The 19130-nt window shown below is 39.1% G+C and overlaps 1 protein-coding gene across 2 annotated transcripts in view; it reads left to right on the top strand.

Moving 5' to 3' along the window:
• The first annotated feature begins 1060 nt into the window (after nt 1-1060).
• Nucleotides 1061-19130, top strand: part of DOP1B (DOP1 leucine zipper like protein B) — a 51648-nt gene continuing 33578 nt past the window's right edge. The window contains exons 1-4 of one of the 2 annotated variants that reach the window (XM_053969687.1): nt 1061-1113; nt 3424-3590; nt 17497-17678; nt 17836-18006. In XM_053969687.1, coding sequence (XP_053825662.1) covers nt 3453-3590; nt 17497-17678; nt 17836-18006 — 491 coding nt within the window. In that variant the 5' untranslated portion in view covers nt 1061-1113; nt 3424-3452. Of the gene's footprint in view, nt 1114-3415; nt 3591-17496; nt 17679-17835; nt 18007-19130 lie in introns of both variants that reach the window. The other variant, XM_053969686.1, reaches the window with a different exon arrangement.

A 19130-nucleotide genomic window follows, 5' to 3' on the forward strand; every position in this document is an offset into this window, starting at 1 on the left:
GCTCTGCCGGTGCATCCCGGGACTCTCCCGGTGTTTCCCGGAGCTCTCCCTGTGCATCCCGGAAGTCTCCCGGTGCATCCCGGAGCTGTCCCTGTGCATCCCGGGACTCTCCCGGTGCATCCCGGAGCTCTCCCGGTGTTTCCCGGAGCTTTCCCTGTACATCCCGGAGCTGTCCCTGTGCATCCCGGGGCTCTGCCGGTGCATCCCAAGGCTCTCCCTGTGCATCCCGGAGCTCTCCCTGTGCATCCCGGGGCTCTGCCGCTGCATCCCAAGGCTCTCCCGGTGCATCCCAAGGCTCTCCCTGTGCATCCCGGAGCTCTCCCTGTGCATCCCGGGGCTCTGCCGGTGCATCCCAAGGCTCTCCCGGTGCATTCCGGGGCTCTCCCGGTGCATCCCGGAATTCTCCCGGTGCATCCCGAGACTCTCCCGGTGCGGAGCCGCCGTTCCCACCGGCGTCGCCAGAGGGCGCTCAGCGCCCCTGCCCGTCCGCCGGGTTGTACCATCTCCCCGCAGGGGGGGGGGGAAGGCAGGTGACGCGCTGCGGGCTGTGGCGCGACGCGACAGAGGCTGACACCGGGAGAAAGGTGACAGCGACAGCGCGTGACAACGACAGCGGGCGACATCGCCGGCGCCCTCGGCTTATAGGCGCAGCTGGAGCCCTCCCGCACCGCGATGCCTCGACTCTCCCCGCACGGGGCTCGGTGGTGCGGCCCCGCTGAGGGCCTGGCGGCGCGGGCGGGGGCGGCGGCATTCCATAGGGCTGGGCTTCCATAGGCCGGGCTTCCATAGGGCTGGGCTTCCATGGGGCACATTTCCATAGGGCCGGGCTTCCATAGGGCCGGGCTTCCATAGGGCCGGGCTTCCATGGGGCACATTTCCATAGGGCCGGGCTTCCATAGGGCCGGGCTTCCATAGGGCAGGCTCTCCATAGGGCGCGTTTCCCTAGGCCGGGCTTCCATAGGGCCGGCTCTCCGTAGGGCGCGTTTCCCTAGGCCGGGCTTCCATAGGGCCGGCTCTCCGTAGGGCGCGTTTCCATAGGGACTGCGGGAGCCGCCGCCGCCCGGTTCCCCACACGTCGCCGCAGGCCCCGGGAGCTGCGGGGGCCCTGCGCAGGTAGGCGGTGGCTGGGAAGGGACGGGAGGGGACCCGGCTGAGGGGCAGCGCTGCTCCAGGCCGGAATGCCGGGATCCCGGGGTTGGAAGGGGATCGCCCAGCCCTGCCTCACCTGGAGCAGGTGACACAGCCGGGTTGGGAGCGGCTGCGGCCATTCCCGGCGAATTCCCGGCAGCGTTCGGACAGCGCTGCCAGGGATGGGGATCGTGGGAGGCTCTGGGTGATCCCGATGGATCTTCCCCAGCCCAGCGTGTTCCGTGGTTCTCCCAGCGCTCCGCCACCTCCATGGGGAGAAGCTCTAACTCGGGCTGAGGTGGAATTTCCTGGTTTAATTTATGGCCATCGCTCCTCGTCCTGACTGCTGAAAGGAGCCTGGCATCAGTGGTGGGAGGTGATGAGTGGTTATTTACATCGGGGTTTGTGACCTGGGATTTGGGTTACGTGCCTAAAGGTCGCTGGCAAGTGGGTTTTAAATTATTTTATGTTATTACTTATTTTCCTGCCTTTGTGCCCAAGCACAAACATTATCTATTTGCCTTATTTCGATTATTGGATTTTATCCAGCCTTGCTGACATCTGGCAGCTGAGGTGCAGGAATATCAATCCACACTAAACCATCACTTCCATCCCTGCTTTCCTGGGTGGAAATCAACCCTTTACCTGTCTTTTCACTGCAAAAAATCCAGATGATTTTGAGAGCTGATGTGTCCTGTCAGCAAAGCAGCTGCCTGATTCTGAGTGACCCAGACAAATCTCTTCTCCATGCAAGTGGCAGCAGCCCTGACTTGGCAGAGAGCTGCTGAAAAAACTTCCAGCTCCTGCCTTGTCCTCAGGAGCAGAAACAATCCCAGGATTAAAATCTTTAGATGAGCTGAGGGAAATAGAGTTCCAGTCCTTGCCCAGTGTTTGTATCAGATTACTCCTAATTTTTGCTGACAGTATCTTGCAGCTTTTCCACTTTGTTGGGTTTTATGGGAGGATTGACTTTATTTTTTTTTTTTTTGGAACAAGCAGAGCTGGATCCCAGATGAATGAAATGTTATTCCCTGATTTCACTCTCTCTGCTGTGAGCAGCACTGCAAACATCCTGATAAAGACAAAATTAAACCCTCTTTGTAGCTAAACAAACCAACAAACCAACCCTGATGACATTGTGTGATAATTTTATTTTTCCATGGAGGTGGATGTGGCTTGGCTGGCCCAGAATGCTTTTATTTGGCAATGCCTCAATCCTGCTCAGGGGAGTGCAAAGGTGGCTTCAACCTGCACTTAAAATCCTTTCTGGTTGTTCATTTTATCCAGCATTTTTCTGGTTTTGAGAGTTTCTTACCAAATCCCTTCTATTGATGGAGTTTAAGTTGTTTATTACAACATATTTAATGTTTTAAAGGACATGGAGGATGGCTTGGGTTTATTTTTGTGCCCTAACAGCAGGAGACTGAATGCAGATGTCCTTCAGAAATGTAAAATATTTTGTTCCAGAGCTGTGATTTCTTTTCTGTATCAGTGATGCAGCAGGGATTGACCTAAACCCAAGCATATTTAAACTATTCTAGAAGAATATTTTCATGTTTTCCAACAGAGCTGATGTCAGAGGTAGCAAAGGAGAGAAAGAAGGATTTTTTTAAGTAGGTAAAATCCAACCATGCTTGGATTCCATTGTTCTAAACCAGGTACATTTGAATTTTTAACCTAAATACCTTGCAAAACACAGGAAAATCAAGTCTGAACAGCTGATCTTTAAATATAAAAAATATATTTTAAATATAATTTTTTTTTTTTGTTTTATATTATATCATATTCCTGTTTTGTTGAAATACAGGAAGATTATAATGCGTGGCTTGGCATTTTGGCACAACACCTTGGACTTGCACTTGAGCACGTGCTGCTGCCAAGTGGAGCTGAGAGCTCTGAGAGCTCCTTCTGCTGAGGGCTGAGAGCCCTGGAGCAGGATTCCCCTGGGAAGCTGTGTTTGCACAGGGAACATTCCCCATTCCGTGCTCCAGGTGACACAGCACAGCGCAGGGAATGAGTTCTGAAGGCAATTCCCAGCTCCCCAGCTCCTTGGAGGGAGATTTTGGGATCCTCCCCTTTGTTATATAGGGAAAAACACCTTCCAGAAATAGGAAAGAGTGACTGAAAATCTGTTGGGAGAAGCAGTGGGGAGTCAAATTTATTTTGGGAATTATTTTTAACTTGGTGTTGAAATTTTATTGTTCTGGCAGCGCTTCTCCATATTTATTTTCTCAGCTGTGGCAGAACTGAAATTTGGGTGATTTTTGTAACTCTTTGCATGTTTGAGTTTTCCAGGAGGCTCCACCTTGCTATGAGCTGCCAAGATGGATCCAGAAGAGCAGGATTTACTTGGGGATTACAGATACAGGAATTATTCTTCAGCAATTGAGAAAGCTCTGAGGAACTTTGAATCATCCAGTGAATGGGCAGATCTCATCTCTTCCCTTGGCAAGCTCAATAAGGTACAGAGGGGAATTTTTGGAATTTCTTTATGATATTTGTATTGGTGGGAACTTTCCTGGCACTTCCAGCACTTGAAAAAATTGAAAATTCACTCAAGAAAAAGAATGGAAGGAGCTAAGTCAGTATTTTTTTTATATAAATGTGAGAAATTCTGGTGAATTTTTCACATATATGTAAAAGAGCTTTCCTGCTGTCCTTATGCTGATAAGTTAATTTAATTTAATTAATTTAATTTTTGCATCAAAGAAACCCTCACTCTAAAGCAGCTAAAAAGCTTTTCTAGAAAAGAGGAAATGACAAGTTTTAGAATATTTTCTGAGTCAAAGCTTTTATTTAAAGGTCACATTTCCTTGGCTGTGCCCTCCCCTCGGATTTGGGGAAATTTGGTGGTTTTTGTATGACCATGGAGAGAGACAGAAATATTGGTTTGGAACAAGAGTTTCACATTTCTACCTGCAGTTTTTCATCATGATTCTGGCTCTCATCAAGAGCCAGAGGCCTTCAAAATGCTTTTTCTCCAAAGGGAAAATATGAAATAATTAGAGTGAGAGGAAGGCTTTGATCTTTTGTCTTGACCTAGATGAACACTGAGCACCTACCTGAGCTCTTATTCAGGTACAGAATTGCCAAAATCTGTGGCAGCAGAGCAGAAACCAAAGGAAAAGCTTCCAGCTGATCCAGAGCCCATCTGCTGTGGGGTTTTATGGATTTAATCTTTTTAGGAGCTTAAGAATTGGTGAAGCAAATCATCCCCAGTGTTCATCCCTGTCTGCTGTCTGAAAACCAGGGGGGATGTGGCAGGGGAAGGAAAATAAGGTGTCAGTAACTATGGGGATTTTTGAAGGATTTATGGGGATTTTTGAAGGAGTTTTGAATGAGTTAGAGACTGGATTTTTTAGTTGTTTTTGATGATGTGGTTAATTTTTTTTTTTATTTTATACACAGGTAGGAAGGGTGAGTTTGGCTCACATTGTTCCAGTAGGGTTTAGAAGGTCACAAGATGCTCAGTTACAAGACTTTTTAAAGGAGTTATTAACTAATAAAACACTGTTAATAAGGATATTTATGTTTTTGACTCAATCTTTAAGTATTTCATCTTATGGACTACATTGTGAGCTTTCTTAGCAAATTATGTTATGACACACAAACCTACAGTGCTGCATTTTAATTTTTGTTTACTTTTGTAATTAATTTTATTTTTTTTATATATCTTAAACTTTAAAACTTTAAACTTTCTTTTACTTTGCTTAACCCTTCTCTGCTTTAAACTATAAATTTATGTTCTCACTTCTAGCACCTCAGTTTGGGAGCCTTTTCCAAGGTCTCAGTTCAAATCCTGGGTTTAATTCTAAGCTTTGGCTTCCAGGCCCAAATTTCTGAGTTTTTTTTGTATTTCAGATTCCAGCAAGTAACCATTCCCTGAACTCCTGGGATTCCTTGGTCTCTGACAGCCTCAAATTTAATTATTATTGTTGAGTTTTATCAGGGTGCTTCTGGCAGGAAACCTCAGTGGTGGAGGTGGATGAGCAGGAAGGAGATCAGTGATAAAACTGTTTTTACAAACTACACGTGGCTGTAGTAAAGATCCTGGGGGCCACTTGTGTGCAGGGATAACTGAGATCAGTCACCCATGAAAATGCTGAGAAAGGCAAGCACAAAACACAAGAAGTCAAGAAGTTCAGAAGTTCTTTTCCTGAGCAGTGTGAAATCAGCATTACACCGCATGGGTGTAATATTTTTGGGGACTTTTTCTCCTGCAGGCACTATTGAGACACAAACACTCTCTTATTTTCATAAAGCTCAGTGGCATCACCCTCCAGGTAATCCAAGGTCTGGAAAAAGCAAGAAGCAGGTGTCCTTCAGAAATGTAAAATATTTTGTTCCAGAGCTGTGATTTCTTTTCTGTATCAGTGATGCAGCAGGGATTGACCTAAACCCAAGCATATTTAAACTATTCTAGAAGAATATTTTGATGTTTTCCAACAGAACTGGTGTCAAAGGTAGCAAAGGAGAGAAGGAAGGCTCCCTTAAAATATCCCTTAAAAATGAGGTAAAAAATGGAGCTTGGTGAAGACAAACAACTCTGCTGCTTCTCTGTTGCTCCTTGATGATCTTAAAATCTCTTCCAACCTCAATGATTCTACTCAGGATTAACTGGAGCTTGGTTCTGAGTTCCTCTGTTGCTTCTACAGCTTCAAATAATATTTTCTGGTGACTTGTAGAACCAGGGAAGCAACATCTGAATGCTCAGTTTGTGCAGAAATTTCATTTTATCATTTAAGGGAGATGAGTTTAATGTGACTTGACAATAATCCGGCACAGACAGCTTCACCTTGAATTGCTTTGAGGCAGGCAGAGCAATAAAGGGGTTCATTTTTTTTTGTTTTGTGACTCATCTCTTGCTTAAAGTAGGTCAGAGGAATGTTGTCCTAACATTGTGTGTGCTCCTCGTGGGGTTTATGGGGAGCCTGAGGAGTTGCTGCAGTTTTACCCCTTTTTTTGAGCTGATTTTTGGGTTTCTGAGGTCAGGAGAGATGAATCTCCCCTTCAGAGTTAAAAAAACTGCAGGTACCAGGTGTGAGCATGAGAGAATTGGCAGAATTTGCTCATTTATTTTACACCCCAAACCTATAAAGGAAAGATCTTGGGAGGTTATTTTGAATGTTGGTGTAATAGATCATTGTGGGAAATGAGAACCAGTGGAAAGTAATATTTCTAATAAGAATATAAATGGGCAGATGCAAATATATAAATACTATATAAAGAATTAAAATATTAGAATATAAATATAGTAATATATTATAGTCTAGATTTATAGCATATTATAAATATATAGTATATAATATATAATATATACAATACATAATATAAATTATATTATATAATATAAATATTATGGTCTAATATTTATATAAATATTATATTTCTAGAAGTATAATATTTATAGAAATATATGTATATATTATATAAATATAAGTATAATATGTAAATATAATATTTATAGAGATATTATATTCTACTATAATAAAATTATGCATATTATATTCTAATAAGAATATAAATGGGCAGGTGGATGAAACAGGCAAGAAATACGGATGTCAGTGTTTTAAAGAGGTTTCAGCTTCATTTTTCAGTGAGAAATCACTTTCATACTTTGATAAAAAAGCTGCTGGGGAGGAGGGATGTTTAAACTTAAAAATTAAGCTTAAACTTTTAAACTTAAAAATAGCTGCTGGTTCAGTTCAGGTGGGTTTGTCAATGAAACAGGTGCTTTTAACATTATTTTTATATCCAAAATGCCTGTCACTGTATTCAGAGCAATTAAGAGGAGAAAAATATGCTGAAGTTAGGAAAATCCAAATGTATAATTTGCATTAGGGTTTGTTATTCAGATTATAGGGATGTGTTTTGCATAAACATCAACTCTGGGTGTAGGCAAGAAGTAGGGAAGTGGCAAAATGAAGAACTGAGGAGTAGAAAATACTGGATTTTGGTTTTGTAAGGAAATAAGGAAAGGAGTGGTTTTTAAAAAAATCCCTGAAATTTGTGGTTGTGAGGCCCTGCACAGAATTCTGTCTTGGTTTGGAAAATCAGGTGTCTGCTAAGGAAGGCAGGAGCCTCTCTTGAAATGGAAAAAAAAAAAATGTAGACCCCTTCCCTCCAAATTTTTATAAATTTGAAATTAAGAGGGGCTCTCAGGCAAAAATATGGGAGCAGGAAGAACAGCTCTTTATTAGGGAAGAAAATAAAAAGATAAAATAAACAATGCAGTGAACCAAATCAACACTGACAGAGTCAGAACACAACGTGACACCGTGTTGGTCATGGTGTTGGCAGCAGTCCAAGTCCAGTTTGAAAGTTGGAAATTTATATAATAAATTGATTAAAATAACTTATATATAGAAAAATGTAAAAAATTTATATATAAAAATTCATGGAATTTTTATATATTTAAATTTTTTTAGAATTATATTAAATTTTAGAATTTTAAATTTTAAATTGAATTTTAGAATTTTTAGAAGTTCATAGAATTTATATAGAATTCATATAGAATCCTGGAGTGACAGGTGTGTATTGTAAATGCAGATGAACCTGGTGGGAAGAAATGCTGATGTGTGATGATTTCTTTATTATAACTCTGCTATAACACATTAATATACTGTTTAAAGGAGATACTAAAACTACAAACCTACTTTTCTCACTACCAAATCTAACTCACAACTGGTGCCCCTCTCTGAGAGCCCAGCCACAGGTGGGTTGGATTGGCCACCAGGCTCAAACAATCCTCACCAGAATCCAACCAAGCAATCACCCCAGGGAAACAATTCTCCAAACACATTCCACATGGGAAAAACAAAGAGCAGAAATAGAAATTGTTTTCTCTTTTTTCTCTCTGTGCTGCTCTATGAAAAATCCTGAGAGAGAGAAATGTGCTGGCACAGGTGTGGTTCTGCTGGAGCAGTGATCCTGTAGGAAAGGGTGTTGTTCTCCTGCAGTGGAAGAGGCAGCTCTTCCTCTGGGGAATCCAGTGCAGGAAAAGCCGTGCTGGTGTTCCAGAAACTCCAGATTGTATCCAGGTAGGAATCTTGGCTCCTCCCTCTGGGCAGAGCATCTCCCAGTGGGATGTTGCAGTTCTTACCAGCCGTGCAGTGACATTCTGTAGGGAGCGCAGGACTCCTGGATGGTCGGGCTGGATGGAGACGAGAGATCTCTGCGGTCAGGACTTGGAATATGCGGCTTATTGCAAAGGGAGCGGGTGTGGGGCCCTGCTTGGAGCTGCCAGCTGCAGCTTGTCCCCAAGGAGCGGGGACAGGGAGAGATAGAGAGAGATAGAGAGAGATGAGAGAGATAGAGATAGAGAGAGAACAGAGAGAGATGAGAGAGAACAGAGAGAGATGAGAGAGAACAGAGAGAGATGAGAGAATAGAGATGAGAGAATAGAGAGATGAGAGATAGAATAGAGAGAGATGAGAGATAGAATAGAGAGAGATGAGAGATAGAATAGAGAGAGATGAGAGATAGAATAGAGAGAGATGAGAGATAGAGAGAGAGAGAGATGATAAAGAGAGAATAGAGAGAGAGATGAGGAATAGAGAGAGATGAGAGATATAGATGTATAGAAAGATAAGAGAGAGCTATCTAGAGAGTGAGAGAGATGAGACAGAGATATACAGAGAGTGAGTGTCCAGTCCCCCAGGCACCCCTTATCAGGGGGCTTCAAAGTGGGCACGGAGTAAGACTTGGGCCAGTGGGATTGCAGGTACCTGATGCTTCAGGGGAAGGTTACAGGTGTGGGATGAACATTTGGGGGTGAGACAGAACATTCCCTCTGCCCCTTGGAGCTGTCTGTAGGTGGAGGGCATTGTTTAATCAAAGGGGGGATTGCCTTCAGCTGGCTGTACTTTGTTTTCTAGTTGTTCAGCAACTCAGGTTTGGTGTCTCAAAGCTTGTTCTCATTTCAGTCTCGCTTATAGTTTCTGTATTTTCCAAATCTTTTGCCAGGCAATCATAGTTCTAAGGCTTTCCTATTTCATCTTCCCCAACTCATTCAATAGCCCATTATCAGCTGATGTCTCCCCTGAGAGAGGATTGGTTGTGGAAGAGATAAGGAAAACTGCCCAACTAAGAGAAGATAACACCACACCTCTAACAGCTGGCAATTTCGATATTTATTCCATGAATTTATATATATATATAAATAAATTATTTAAATTGTTCTAGATATAAATTATAAATTATTTTTTATATTTATTATATAAATTTCAAACGTTCAAACTGCTTTCTATCCTTGGATAAAAATGTCTATATTTATTCTATTAATTTTTATATATATATATATATATATATATATATAAAATTTAAATTTTTCTAGATATAAATTCTAAATTACTTTTGTATATTTATTATAAAAATTTCAAACGTTCAAACTGCTTTTTATCCTTGGATAAAAATGTCTATATTTATTCTATTAATTTTAATATATATATAAATTATTTAAATTTTTCTAGCTATAAATTATAAATTATTTCTATATATTTATTATATAAATTTCAAACGTTCAAACTGCTTTTTAACCTTGGATAAAAATTTCTATATTTATTCTATGAATTTATATATATATATATAAAAATTATTTAAATTTTTCTAGCTATAAATTATTTTTGTATATTTATTATATAAATTTCAAACTTTGCAACTGCTTTCTATCCTTGGATAAAAATGTCTATATTTATTATATGAATTTATATATATATAAATAATTTAAATTTTTTCTAGATATAAATTATAAATTATTTTTTATATTTATTATATAAATTTCAAATGTTCAAACTGCTTTTTATCCTTGGATAAAAATTTCTGTATTTATTCTATTAATTTTAATATATATATATATAAATTATTTAAATTTTTCTAGCTATAAATTATAAATTATTTCTATATATTTATTATATAAATTTCAAACGATCAAACTGCTTTTTAACCTTGGATAAAAATTTCTATATTTATTCTATGAATTTATATATATATATATATATAAATTATTTAAATTTTTCTAGCTATAAATTATTTTTGTATATTTATTATATAAATTTCAAACTTTGCAACTGCTTTCTATCCTTGGATAAAAATGTCTATATGTATTCTATTAATTTATATATATATATATAATAATTTAAATTTTTCTAGATATAAATTATAAATTATTTTTTGTATATTTATTATAAAAATTTCAAACGTTCAAACTGCTTTTTATCCTTGGATAAAAATGTCTATATTTATTCTATGAATTTATATATATATAGAAATTATTTACATTTTCTAGATATAAATTATTTTTACATATTTATTATATAAATTTCAAACTTTCCAACTGCTTTTCATCCTTGGATAAAATTTTTTATATTAATTTTTATATAATTATAAATAAGTTTTTATAGAGATAAAATTTATTTAAACTTATATATAAAATTATTTAATATTAATTTATTAATTATTTTCCTATATTTATTATCTAAATTTTTTATCCTTGGACATAACACAAATCCAAGTTTTAACCTTTACTCTGCAATTTCAAAGCGATTTTTTTTTTCAAAATCCAACTTCCAACAGAAAATCAATCTGGGATTTTTTGCTCCTGAAGGCTTTTCTTGAACCCGATCTCCCCCAAATCCTTTGTGTGTTTGGAGGGGAGAGGAAAACAAAGCCCAGAATTTTCCCCCAAACCCAATGGACAAATGCAGGATTTGGGATATTTTATTCATCTTTTCTCCCCTGTTTAAATGCAATTCCAGCCCCTGCTTTCCTTACAACCAATTTTAAAATTAATTCTCCTATTTTCAAATTAATTCTGTTCGTGGTATTTCTATAGAAGCTGGAGCTCTGTTTGGATTTTTTTTTTTTACTTGGAAAATGAATCAGTGGAAAATAGAATCACAGGTTCTTCTTCTCCCCCTCTCCTCACAACCACTGTTGTTTAAACAAGAATTATGTATTATATTATTATATATTAACAGGAATTCTGAATTATATTATTAGGTATTTCCTAATTGAAAATTATCTTAGCAATTGATGCTGCCCTTCTAGTGATAGAAATAAAAATATTTACTTGATTTGCATGGAGTTTTTATCATTGTTTTGAACGGATTCCTAGTGCAGAAGGAATTAAACCAGGAATTGAGGAAATGCAAATATTCCTCTGTGCTTGTGGTTTAATTTTAAGGCACAGGTGCAAAATATAGCAAGTTTCCCTTTTGTAGACAATTCTGTATTTTTTTAGCCCAATTTCAGAGAAATTCTGAGCACCCTCAGGTGTTCATGTTTGGAAAAAAAAAAGGTGTGGGATGGGATCTGGAGTTTATTCACCTCTGCTGGCCAAAGTCATCATTCCAGCATTCCTGGCTCCTGATTCTTTGTTCTTTTTTCTCTTGTGGAAGCTCAGGATATTTAAAAATCCAAGTCCTCAACTTTACCTGTCAGCTGGAGGAGATATCATTATTTTATATAAGATATTATATATATAATTATATATTATATATATTATATATGTGTAATATATAAAATTATATATATAATATATAATTATGATATATTATCATTTAAAAATCTCTTACCACCTCACTCTTATTTCGGGGAACACTTTGAGATCCCTCTGCTAATGAATGCCTTTCAAACCTTTTAAAATCCTTGGAGCTGCAATTCTGGGCAAGCTGGGAAGAACCTGAACCTTCCAGCAAAGCAGCAGGGAGGGCTCTTGGGATAAACCACGACCTTCTAAAATGTTGGAATGGGGTTTGAAATCCCTGGACCTGCTGGAGATCAGGAGTAGCAGCGTGGGGTTTGGATGGTGGGTGCTGCTGCCTAATTCCCAATAAGCATCTCCTGTGGAATTCCTGGGGAGGAATTCAGGCGAAGCAAAAACCACACACTGCTGGTTTTTTGGTGAAGTTTTTGGGGTGAAGTTTTGCTGCTGCTGTGGTTTTAGGTGTAGCAGCAACACACACCACCCTCACCATGGCAGAAGGGCCTTCTGCAGGGTCAGCTCCAGGGAGGTTTATTCCAGCAATCCCAAGGGAAATCAGGGACAAAGGACAAACAATGGGGTGTGCACAGGGTTAAATATGGGATGGCACAAAGGGCATTGCCCTACAGGGAAGTTGGGGCTGGCCAGGGATACCACAGGCAGTGAGGGAACAGGGAAAGGAGAAAGCAGGAGAGTTTGGGACATGTGGGGAAAGGAACTGGGAGGGATCATGGTGTTGCAAGGCTCCATGGGGAAGTGTTCTCTTTCAGCCCAGGTGGAGGCTCTGTGGTTTATTCTTCCAGGGCGATTTCCCTGAAGGTTCCAAAGGATTCCACAACTCCCCTGTTTTTTCTTACTGTGAAGACTTCCCTGCAGACACTTAACTAAACAGGGAAACACGAGTAAAACGATAAAAACAATTATTACAACCCAAAAAATTCCTTTAACAAGAGGTGAAACCCATCCTGTCAACCCCCACTGTCTGAAAAGTTCATGGATCCAATTTGAGTTCTCAAATTTAATTCCTTTACTTGCTCCCTCAGCTTGTGGATGCTTGCATGGATGGATTCTGAGTGTGAGGAAAGGTTGAGGCAGCTCATCCCTTCGAAGTCTTGGCAGCCATGTGTAGGGAATGGATTTGTAGGGAATTCTCCAAGCCTGGCAGAAGGCTCACACAGTGTGCAAACCTTGAGACAAGAAATGCTGACTTAGAAATGCCATGGAATAGGACAGACATTGCTGAGAGAGAAATCCAAGTTTCAAAGGATGGCCTTGTAAACAACACTAGATCCTTTGGAAAAATAGAATTATTTATTTTTATAAATACTCTGAATACATATTACAATACAATACAGTTTATACTCTGAATACAGTGACAGGCATTTTGGATATAAAAATAATGTTAAAAGCACCTGTTTCATTGACAAACCCACCTGTACTGAACCAGCAGCTATTTTTAAGTTTAAAAGTTTAAGCTTAATTTTTAAGTTTAAACATCCGTCCTCCCCAGCAGCTTTTTTATCAAAGTATGAAAGTGATTTCTCACTGAAAAATGAAGCTGAAACCTCTTTAAAACACTGACATCCATATTTCTTGCCTGGTTCATCCACCTGCCCATTTATATTCTTACTAGAATGAAAGATGCCCTGCAGTGGGACCCAGGAGGGGTAATTTTAGATAATTGGCTTTGAGGCATTTACAGCATGGTGTGGCAAAAGCTGATAGGCCAAGAAACACTTACAGTGTAATTAAAACACAATATTGTGTGTTGTAATTAGGAAATAATTGGCTTCTGATTGTGACGGCGTGAATTACAACATCTGTATTGTCTCACCCTTCACATGAGACTGAAAATGGAATAAAAGTTTTTAAAAAACACCTCTCAGCTGCCCCATCTCTGGGTCAGGAAAAGGGAATTATCCAGCACCAAGCCATGGGCAAGCAGTAAGGAGGCTGTTGCTGCTTGGCTTTGCAGTGCTGCGTGCCCGGCAGTGCCAGTGTCACCGAGTGTCACCGAGTGTCACCGCGGGCACGGAGGTGACACTTGCCTGCTCACTCAGCCAACATGCCAATGAGAAAGCCCAACAGGACCCTCAGCTCTGGCCACCCAAGGGAAAAATAGAAAGACCACAGCTCTCTTTTCTTTGTTCCAATCATGACACTAATCCTCAATTAATTAATTAATTAAGACCCACAAGTGAACTGTTTTTTTTTTCCTCATGTTGAGAAGTCTCCATAACATTAACAAGAAAAACTTCTCTCCCTAAGTAAACTAAATAAAGACTATTTTAAAGTAGTAAACGAACTGAAAATTTTAAAATTTTGTTTCTTTACATTATCAGCGAAAAAAGAAAGATTGTAGGAGAAAAAGAAGTGTTCTAAAAGGTTTATTTTAATTCTTACTACTTTTTTTTTCTTTTAGTTACTATTAATAAAATTGTCTTTATTCCCTTTTAAAGTTTTAAACCTACTTTACCTTTCTCCTAATCCTATCTTCCTACCTCACAACAAAAAATTAGTACATGGGTAATTAACCAGCACCAGAACATACCACACTCTTTAGTACATCAAACCAAAAAATCATCAAATTAAAGAAATCTTCAATTAACAAACCAAAACCACTACACAAAATTAATATTTCCACCAAGTTTCAAACTAAAACCACCACATTGGCTATCACAATTTTCATCAAATTCAGTGTATGATCTCTTTTGGTGTGCCAGTTATCAGGGACAAGTGAGAATTTTTAATAAAATGGGATATTGGGAAGGAATTCCTGGCTGGGAGGGTGCCCAGAGAAGCTGGGGATCCCTGGAAGTGTCCAAAGGGATTTTGGATGGGGTTTGGAGCACCCTGGGATAGTGGAAGGTGTCACTGCCCATCCCTGGATGATCTTTAAGTTCCCTTCCAAGCCATTCCATGATTCTGAATATTCAGTTTATCATTAAATCTCATTATCCCTGATGTCTACAGAAGGGAGTTCTTATTTCCTTCAAAACCTGAGGAAATGTTGGAGGCAAAGCTGAGGTGCCATTATTGCTGTGGTGGAGCTGATGCTCTGTAGAGTAAACAGTGAATATTTCCATTTTTTAAAATCCAAACTGTTGGAATATTAAGATGGTATTTGTTCATTCTAAACACTGAGAGGGAAAATATTTGCTGTTAGAATCCAAAATAGAAAAAAACTCTCAGAATTTTGAGCCTGTAAACCAAAACTTAGAATTAAACACAAGATTTAATCTGAAACCTTGGAAAAGGCTTCCAAACTTCAGTGTTAAAAGGGAAAATTGTAAATTTATAATTTAAAACAAAAACACGTTTAAGTAAAAAAAAGAAGTTTAGAGTTTTAAAGTTTAAAATATAGAAAAAATAACTACAAAAGTAAACAAAGAATTTAAAATACAATACTGTGAGTTTATGTGTTATAACATAATTAACTAAGAAAACACACTGGAGTATGAGTCCATAAAACAAAATACTTAAAAATTAAGTCAAAAACATAAATATCCTTATTAACAGTGTTTTATTAGTCAATAACTCTTTAAAAAGTCTTATAACTAAAAGTCTTTTAACCTTCTAAACCATACTGGAACAATGTAAACCAAACTCACCCTTCTTACCTATGTAAAAAAATTAAAAAATCAACCACATCATCAAAACCAACTCAGAAATCCCATCTCAAATTCCTTTCCAAAACTGCTCACAGGTGAATTATCACAATTTATCACTGGCCTGCTTTTTGTAATTAACTCCTTTTATATCTCTAAATATACAGAGAGGGTGTGGGCAAATACATGCCAAGCAATATAAATAGGAAGTTCCAAAGTCCAGCTTTCCAGAAATCTTCACAATTCTTACAACTCCTAAGGATTCTAATGTTGAAATAATATTCCTCATGTACCACATGAGTAAAAGGCCCAAATATAAAAGGTATAAAAAAAGCAACTCCACAAATACGTGAAATAATGGTTTTCTTTTTGGATTCTGGTTTTTATCATCCATTAAATGCAGCTCTGCCCGTGCTGGGGGGGAGGAGGAGGGAAATGAAGTGGCTCTAAGTGACATCTGTGTGTCTGCCAGGATGGGCTGGCATTTCTGTTTGCTGTTGTTATAAACTCCCAACCTTTTTTTTTTTTTATTTCTCCTGGGTAAATTTCCTGCCAGCTGCTCTCACTAAAAGGATTTTATCTCCTCCCCTTCCTGCTGAGGAGCGCTCAGGGAAAAGTCACCTGCTTTAGGTTTATTCCACTTTCTGCTGCTTTTCCAAGCAAAACAGGAGAACCTCAAGTTGAAAATAATTCCATAGGCTAAAACCATGATTTTGGGAAGAGACAAGAATTTGCCTGATCCTGAAAACATCCCAAATGCCCACGTGCTCTGGAACATCTCTGCTGGTTTTCAGCTTCGTTTTCTACCTCTGTTGAGGTCAGGATTGAAGGCACTTGAGACCACAGTTCATGTTCAGGATTAGATGTTTATTATTTCTTATCTGTGTCACAGTCTCACAAACCCTGAGTTCTGCAGTATTTTACTCTAACACAGTAAAAATTGGTGATGTATTTCTCTCTACAAGATTTTTAAGGATAAACTGTGCAATTCAGAAATGACACCTCAATTATTTTCACTTTTAACCCAATACCCAACCACCCGTGCCCGCAGTGGGGACTTTTTGATCCAATTGCACAAAACCCCCCAAAGCCATGGAGAAGGAGGTGAAGAAGAAGGAGCAGCCTCCACCCTAAAACCTCCACCTTGCTTTCTATCCATTCCTGCATTCCAAACCCTTCAACTCTGAGTTTCCCACCCTGTGCTATCACACACTTCTATTCTAACTCCACACCTATAATCTCAGTTTTATTATTGAATTTTGGAAGCTTCTCCAGGGCCTCAGGTCAATGCAGTGTTCTCCTGGGGGTCAGTGCCTGGCAGCACAGAAAGTCCCAAATTCTCAGCATCCAGAACTCCCACACATCTGTTTGTGTTTGCCCATTGAGCAAAGCCTGAAGTGCCCTTGACTTCCAAATTTTCTTTTTGATTGTCTCTGACTTGAAGTGAAAACTGATTTATTTCCCTGCTGAGCTGCTCTAGTGGCTCAAGGAAAGGAGTTACCTTTCCCAAGAAGGTTTTTTTTCCTAAAACCTTGCCCATCATCAAATCTTATTTCAGTATTTCCTGTCCTAAACATCTTTTGCTTGTGCATGAATGCAGTGAGTTATCCAGCTCAGTGAATGCAGCCACAGAGAATTCCAGATCTGAGGGTTTATCCCATTTCATCATCTCTGCTTTGGTTGGAAGGTTTGGGTTTTTTTGTTTCAGATATTGGGGAAAAATTGTTCCCTGTGAGGGAGGGGAGGCCTGGCACAGGTTTTCCAGGGAAGCTTTGAGCTCCTCATCCCTGGAAGTGCCCAAAGCCAGGTTGGGCAGGGCTTGGAGCACCCTGGGACAGTGGAAGGTGTTGGAACAAGACGATCTTTAAGTTCCCTTCCAACCCACTCCACGATTCCATCCCTGAAGGGAGACTTTATAAGGAAAGAGAAATCTTGAATTCTTCCTTTATTCTCTAAAAGCTGAGATGCTCTTCTGGTCACCTCCCTTTTCCCCTGGAGATGGGATAATCTGGGATAATGGGATGCGCTGTCCCAATCCTGTTCCTTGACTCCCTTTTCCCTCCTCTAGACAAAATCACACCAGGCTTTTCCAAATTTTCCATGGCTGATCCCAAATGAAAACTCAGCTGCAGAGTCCTGCTGTAACAAAATGCAGTTAGGAGTTCAAACTCTTCCCAATATTCTCCTCAACCTTTAATAAACAGCTATTTATATTATATCTATAATATTTTATATTTCACATTATAACTATTTCTTCTCCTCTCCTTTCTCCTCCAGGCTCTGCAGAGTAACTTGAAATATTCTCTGCTGCCCAGAAGGTTGATCATCAGTAAAAGATTATCCCAGTGCTTGCACCCAGCCCTGCCCAGTGGGGTGCACTTAAAGGCTTTAGAAACCTATGAAATAATCTTTAAAATCATTGGCACAAAATGGCTTGCCAAGGATTTATTCTTGTACAGGTAATTTGAATTTTTTTTTTTCCTAAGGCACAAAAACAGCTCACCAAGGATTGATTTTTGTAAAGGTCATTTAATTTTTTTTTTTTTTCTTTTTAAGGCATAGCCATCTCAATCTATGAAAATTAACTCTCATTTTGTCTTTCTTTTGGATTCAAAGCTCTGGTTTGTTCCCTCTGCTGGCAAATGCAGCAATGTCAGTGAGACCTGTTCTCCTTGGCTTGTATGAGAAATATTTTCTCCCTCTCCAAAAATCTCTCCTGCCTGGTCTCCAGGCCTTTGTAATTGGGCTGCTGCCTGGCTTGGAAGAAGGATCAGAAATTTATGACAGGTAACATTAATTATTCCATATTCATTGAAGCAATATCCAATATTTTGATTTTCTAGGGAATTCTCAAGAAATTTCTGTCATATTTCTATAAATAAAAGAGTTTCTAAAGGGGGGTGAATGGTGGGACCTGGAAAATGCTGAGATAAAAAAAAAACCTTTCCTCTCTATTTTCATCCCAGGAGGAGAAGATGAAAAGGAGGGTTAAAAAAAAAGAGAAGAGGAAAAGGAGGCTTAAAAATAGAAATGCTGAGAGAAAAGAATAAAAAATTTCTTAAAGCTCCTCTGACTCCTAAATAATTCACCTGACTCCCCAAACCACTGCTCTGGAGATAAATTCTATTTGAATTCTGTAACATGAGAGAGCAGCTGAATTCTTTCCAAAATTTCTGTATAATCTGACAAAAATACAGAGCAGGGAGTTAATAGGAGTTGCAAGTGAAATTCCAATATCTGACCTGTGGTTTTACACCTTTTTGCCCTATTTTTGATGGCATCATTTTCCTCTTTGAACAAACAGGATTGGACATATATTTCATAAATCTTGGGAAATATTTATGTAAAAATTAATTTAATTGTTTTTTTTTTGTGAAATACCAATTTACAGAGGGAGTTTTTCTTTTGTTTACTCATTGCAATGATCCTGTGTTAAGAATATCTTGTCAGAAGATATGTTAGGTTAATTTTCAATTCTTTTTCATAAGGGGCTCTCCACTGAGTGTTTTCAGAACCTTCAATATTGAGGACTAAAATTAATCCATCTCCTGCTGTTCCTGAAAGTGAACAAAGTGCTGAGGTTGTGCTTCAGCCTAGACACCATTTCCAGCTCCAAATTTCCCTGAATTTGTGCACTCACATGGAAAATGGAAGAGGAAAACTGCTTTGAGGGATTTTTTAAATAAAGAAATGGAAAAAAAAAACCATCACACTGGGAGGGCGTTTCCTCTTCTGAGCTGGGATTTTCCTCTTTTCTCAATCTTGGGAGGTTTTAATTCCTCCTTTATGGTAAAATACCAAAGTGTTCCAGAGCAGGGACTGTGCTCCAGCCACAGGATTTTCAGTGGGATGGTCTGGAATTTATTTCAGTGTGTCCTGTGTGCAATTTGTTGTTTTATCTCATGGAATCA

The sequence above is a fragment of the Vidua macroura genome, chromosome 2 (genome assembly GCF_024509145.1).
Source record: "Vidua macroura isolate BioBank_ID:100142 chromosome 2, ASM2450914v1, whole genome shotgun sequence".
NCBI lineage: Eukaryota > Metazoa > Chordata > Aves > Passeriformes > Viduidae > Vidua > Vidua macroura.